Source organism: Leucoraja erinacea, chromosome 34, assembly GCF_028641065.1.
Source record: "Leucoraja erinacea ecotype New England chromosome 34, Leri_hhj_1, whole genome shotgun sequence".
In the NCBI taxonomy this organism is placed as follows: Eukaryota; Metazoa; Chordata; class Chondrichthyes; order Rajiformes; family Rajidae; genus Leucoraja; species Leucoraja erinaceus.
Window position 1 is genome coordinate 14431525 of NC_073410.1, and position 6124 is coordinate 14437648.

The following is a 6124-nucleotide window of genomic DNA, read 5'->3' on the forward strand; positions in this document are numbered from 1 at the left end:
TGACTTCCAGTTCCTCAGGAGATCGCGGCCATACGAGAGGTGTGGGGAAGAGACCGGCTACAAGTGGACAACGCAGTACATTGGAGGCAACCGTTTGGCCAACTGTCAAGGTGAGTCCCTCTACACTAACATCCCACTGGTAGTTTAGACTGATGAGGGCAGAGCCTCAAGGTGAGAGGTGCAACGTTTAAAGGAGATGTATGGGGGTAGGGTTTTACACAGAGAATAGTGGGTGCCTGAAGCAGACTGGCAGAGGTTGTGGTGGACGGAGATACCAGGTTGATGTGAAGCGAGTTAGTTAGTTAGTTAATTAGTTTCCCTCTCCCGACTCTCAGTCTGAAGAAGGGTCACGACCCAAAACGTCACCTATTCCTTTTCTCCAGAGATGCTGCCTGACCCACTGAGTTACTTCAGCTTATTGTGTCAATCTTCTAGCTAGTTAGTTAGTTGGTTGGTTAGTTAGCTTGTCGGTTTGGTGGTTAGTAAGTTGGCTGGTTAGTTAGTTAGTTAGTTAGTTAGTTAGTTAGTTAGTTAGTTGGTTGGTTAGTTAATTAGTTGGTTAGTTAGTCAATCAATCAGTCAGTCAGTCAGTCAGTCAGTCAGTCAGTCAGTCAGTCAGTCAGTCAGTCAGTCAGTCAGTCAGTCAGTCAGTTAGTTAGTTAGTTAGTTAGTCAGTCAGTCAGTCAGTCAGTCAGTCAGTCAGTTAGTTAGTTAGTTAGTTAGTTAGTTAGTTAGTTAGTTAGTTAGTTAGTTAGTTAGTTAGTTAGTTAGTTAGTTAGTTAGTTATCCAGTCAATCAGTCAGTCAGTTAGTTAGGTTAGTTAGTTAGTTAGGTTAGTTAGGTTAGTTAGTTAGTTAGTTAGTCAGTTAGTTAGTAATACAGCATGGTAATACAACATTAGTTAGTAATACAGCAACCCTAAAGCCCTTCAGCCCACTAAGTCCACACCAACCATTGATCACCTGTTCACACTAGTTCTAAGTTAATCTCACTCATCCACTCCCTACACATTAAGTGCCAATTTACAGAGGGCCAATTAACGTACAAACTCACACGTTTTCTGTGGGAGTGTGGGAGAAAGCCGGAGCACCCGGAGAAACCCACGTGGTCACGGGCAGAACACGCAGACTCCGTACAGACAGTCTCAGTAATCAGGATCGAACCCGGGTCCTCTGGTGCTGTGAGGCTGCAAGTCTACTGCTGAGCCACCGTGCTGCCCTTAAAGTGGAGTGAGTCTCACTGAGGTCTTCTGAACAGTGAAACCGTGGGCCATGGGTGCATAACCCTGTCGCTAATAAACCCACTTGGAGGACCTGATGTGGGGGGGGGAGGGAATTTGTAACTTTGTCAGTGCCCTTTATGGGCGACTATTTGCATACCTTGGGTTCGCAAGCAAAGAATTTCACTGTGACTTGTCACAGGCGACAATAAAGTGTTCATTCAATATGCGGCACGGTGGCGCAGTGGTAGAGTTGCCGCCTTACAACGCTTGCAGCGCCGGATACTGACTGCATGTGCTGTCTGTACGGAGTTTGTACATTCTCCTCGAAACCTGCGTGGGGTTTTCCGAGATCTTCGGTTTCCTCCCACGCTCCAAAGATGTACAGGTTTGCAGGTTAATTGGCTCGGTAAATGTAAAAATTGTCCCTAGGATAGTGTTAATGTGCGGGAATGACTGGTCAGCCCGGACTCGGTGGGCTGAAGGGCCTGTTTCCGCGCTGTATCTCTAAACTAAACAATTGAACATTGTGTTCACAGAAAGTCAGTCAGCAGTTTCCGCTGAAGCTTCTCACTACTTTGCTAAGCGTTGCCTCGATGTAGCACAAGATCACAGCGAAGAAACCCTCATGATCGCAGCATTCCAGAAGGAACTCAAGGGAAAACTCCATGGAAAAATCAACAATAAAACCATGTGCTTTCTGTGTGGTGATACATCCTTCCCAATCAGCAACTCCAGGTTATCTGTGTCCTAGTCACCCCCCCTCCATGGAGATCACCAAAGTCAGCAACACGTTACAATCCCATATGACAAAGCCAAGCTTCTCTCTAATACAGTCCTGAGCATGCATTATTATCCCGAGATTCTCCTTGCATTCTAGTTCTGGGTTTATATTACAACCCTGAGATCCTCCCTGTATTACAGTCCTGAGCTTGTATTACAATCTGGAGATTCTCCCTTTGTTGCTGTCCTGAGGTTATGTTAAAACCCCGAGATTCTCCCCGTATTACATAATCCGGAGATTCTCCCCGTATTACAATCCCATGTTTATATTACAATTCTGACATTCTCCCTGCATTACAATCCTGAGGTCCTGTTATTGCCCTGAGATTCACGTATTGCAATTACGAGCTTAAGTAATCCTCCCTGTATTACAGTCCTGTGTTATTACGAGCCTGAGCTTCACTCTGTGTAACACATTGGGACCTTCCACAATCTTGAGGTTTCTCCTGAATTGCAGCACTGTTCCAACCTGTATTACAACAGTGACACTCCCTCTGTAATACAATAATGAGCTTCACCCTGCATTACAACACCAAGCTTTCCCCATAACCCGACTTCCTCCTCGCTTGTAACGCTCTGTATAACAACAGTGATCTTTCCCTGTAATCTAATGCTGAGATTCTGAGCTTTTCCATTGCCTAGTATCCTGTTGTGTTACATCCTTGTGTTGTCTGTTGGATGATAACATTAATAAAAGTACATCGATGAATGAACCAACACACTGGCTCCTTTGGTCACTGGCTCCAGGATACTAATTTCATCTACGTTGTCTCACTACAATATCAAAGTCAAGTCAAAGTCAAAGTCAAAGTAGCCTTTATTGTCATTCAGACCTTTTGGTCTGAACGAAATTTCGTTGCCTTGCAGTCATATATAATAAAAATGACAAAAACCCACAATAAACACAAATTTAACATCCACCAGAGTGAGTTCACCAGGCACCTCCTCACTATGATGGAAGGCAAAAATCTTAAAGTCCTTGGCACCTCCTGTCGTGCTGCTGCTGCAAGTTAGAATTTCATTGCTCCGTTTCGGGCCATTTGACACTAAAACACTCTTGATTCTTGACTCTCTTGGATTGACGTCTTCATGAACAGATTAGTCTTGCATATAAGAGAGCTTGAAGAAAAATCATTGATGCCTTAGAAATTTACACGTTCATAAGTTCTAGGTGCAGAATTAGGCCATTCGGCCCATCAAGTCTACTCCACCATTCAATCGTGACTGATCTATCGTTTCCACTCAACATTCTCCCATCTTCTCCCCATAACCCCTGACACCCGTGTTAATCAAGTATCTATCAATCTCCGCCTTAAAAATATCCTCCGCAGCCATCCATAATAAATAAGATTTTTAAAATTATTTAGGTTTATTTGTGTCAGCTAACTATTAGCTGCTAAGGTTCTATTTATCAACCTACTGCCTCTGGGAAGGTCCAGCCTCCATTTAAAACAGCGTGTAGGAAGGAAAAGCAGATGCTGGTTCACACAAAGTGCTGGAGTAACTCAGCGGGACAGGCGGCATCTCTGGAGAGACGGAATGGGTGACATTTTGGGTCAAACAGGGCAGACGAGAGTGAAGTGCTGAGTGAGTTCACAGTCAGATTCAAACAGCACGGAAACAGGCCCTTCGGCCCAACTTGTCCATGCCGACCCCGATGTCCCATTTGCCCGTGTTTGTGCCATATCCCTCTAAACCCTTTCTATCTATGTCCCTGTCCAAGTGTATTTTAAGCACTGCGAGAGTATCTGCCTCAATTAACTCCTCTGACAACTCGTTCCATGTACCCACCTCCCTCCTCAGGTACCAATCAAATTAAATCCCCTCTCACCTTAAACCATTCCCCACCCTTGGGTAAAAGATTCTGTGCATTCACCCTATCCATTCCCCTCACTAGTTAAGTTTAGTTCAGAGATACAGTGCGGAAACAGGCCCTTCGGCCCACCGAGTCCATGCCGACCGGCAATCCTACACACACTAGCGACAATTTACATTTACACCAAGCCAATTAATTTACGAACCTGTACGTCTTCGGAGTGTGGGAGGAAACCGAAGGTCTCGGAGGAAACGCAGGTGGGGTCACGGGGAGAACGTACAAACTCCGTACAGACAGCACCTGTAGTCAGGATCGAACACAGGTCACTGATGCAGTAAGGCAGTAGCTCTACCACTATACAAAGGTGCCGCCCTTTGTTAAAAGAACAGGCAGGTGGGACGTGTAGATGAGACATGTTAGCCGGTGTGGGCAAGTTGTCCACACCAATGTTGACAAGGCTTTGATAAACTCCCACATGGTCAACAACAGAACACAAGAGATCCAAGGAGATTGGCGACTAGACTCCACCATCTCCTCCGTGGCAGGAGGCAAAGGGTATTGTTGGGTGTACTTTGATGGGACGACTGTCCCCAGTGTGGCTCAAGATGCCAGCGTCGGGACAAACACTCTTCACAAACAATCTTGTGGTCATTCACATCATACAGGTTAATCATTGCTAACTGCTGCTGATCCAGCTCTGTATTTTCCAATGTTTAAGAAGGAACTGCAGATGCTGGAAAATCGAAGGCACACAAAAAAGCTGGAGAAACTCAGCGGGTGCAGCAGCATCTATGAAGAGTTTGAAGAGTCTGAAGAAGGGTTTCGGCCCGAAACGTTGCCTACTTCCTTCGCTCCATAGATACTGCTGCACCCGCTGAGTTTCCCCAGCTTTTTTGTGTACCTGTATTTTCCAATAATCTGCTCAACACCAAACTGGGTGAAGGGGGAAAAGTTTAAAGGAGATGTGCGGGGGCAATGTGCCTGGAACGCGCTGCCAGGGGTGGTGGTGGAGGCAGATATGATAGTGGCGTTTGAGAGGCTTTTGCATAGGCGCATGGATCTGCAGGTAATGGAGGGATATGGACAATGCACAGGTGGAGAAGAGATGGTTTTGGCATCATGTACAGCACAGACATTGTAGGCTGAAGGGCCTCCTCCACACTCACATGGGACCTATCAATTTCATCAACTTTGCCACTACCTTCAATCCCCCTCTCATTTCCTTCCCCTCTGGTTCCATCTGCCCACCATCCCTCTCTCACCTGGTTCACCTTCCATATTTAGCAGGTTGGAGAATCTGCAGCCACTCATCACCTCCCGATCTCTGTCCCTCCCTCGAGGCTCCCCCTCCCCTACCCGGCTCTATCATACCCCTCCCCACGCCTCCTTCCACCTATCGCTCACCGCCTCTCTGCACTGGTTCTCTTCCCTCTGCATCTCAACCCTGACTTTGACTCGAAACACTGGCTATTCCTTTGCCTTCCACAGATGCTGCCCGACCCTCTGAGTTTCTCCTGCAGGTTTTTTTTTGCTGCAGGTTCCACCATCTCTCTCCAAACAGAACTGCTGTCCCTTTAATGAGGGGAATAGAGGTGAATGCAATGTCCTTTACGCAGAGGAGGGGAATCAAGAACCAGAGGGCAAACAGTAGGTTTAAGATGCGAGGGAACGATTTCATAGGAACCTGAGGGGCAACTTTTTCACTCGGAGGACTGGTGGGTGTTTTGAATGAACTGCCAGGAGAAGTTGCTGGGGCAGGTATTATAGTGGCATTTAAACACCATCTAGGGCATCATGGTGGTGCAGCAGTAGAGTTGCTGCCTCTCAACGCCAGTGACCCGGGTTCGATCCTGACTGCGGTTGCTTGGTGACCACGTAGATTTTCCCCGGGTGTTCCCACAGTCCAAAGGCGTGAGGGTTTGTAGATTAAATATCTTCGGTAAAAATTGTAAATTGTCCCTAGTGTGTAGGATAGTGCTAGTGTGTAAGGATCGCTCATCAGGGGCAGACTCGTGGGCCCAAGGGCGCTGTTTCTGTGCTGCATCTCGCTCTCTCTCTACAAAGTAATTCGGACAGATACATTGGATAGGAAAGGTTTAGAGCAATACGGGCCACACACAGGCAATTAGGACTAGCTAAGATGCCATCTGGGTCAGCATGAGCGAGTTGGGCCGAAGGGCCTGTTTCCATGCTGTATGTCTCTATGACTGTGAACTCACTCAGCACTTGACGCTCATCTGCCCTGTTTTAGTCTGAAGAAGGGTCACAACCCCGAAACGACACCTATTCCTTCTCTCCAGAGATAC

At 46.8% G+C, this 6124-nt stretch overlaps 1 protein-coding gene across 2 annotated transcripts in view; it reads left to right on the forward strand.

Moving 5' to 3' along the window:
• Window positions 1-2719, forward strand: part of si:ch1073-126c3.2 (uncharacterized protein LOC555816 homolog) — a 13765-nt gene extending 11046 nt beyond the window's left edge. For both annotated transcript variants that reach the window (XM_055661909.1, XM_055661908.1), the window contains exons 5-6: window positions 1-110; window positions 1759-2719. The exon at window positions 1-110 is cut by the window's left edge and continues 5 nt beyond it. In XM_055661909.1, coding sequence (XP_055517884.1) covers window positions 1-110; window positions 1759-1973 — 325 coding nt within the window. In that variant the 3' untranslated portion in view covers window positions 1974-2719. The remainder of the gene's footprint in view (window positions 111-1758) is intronic.
• The last annotated feature ends 3405 nt before the right edge of the window (window positions 2720-6124 follow it).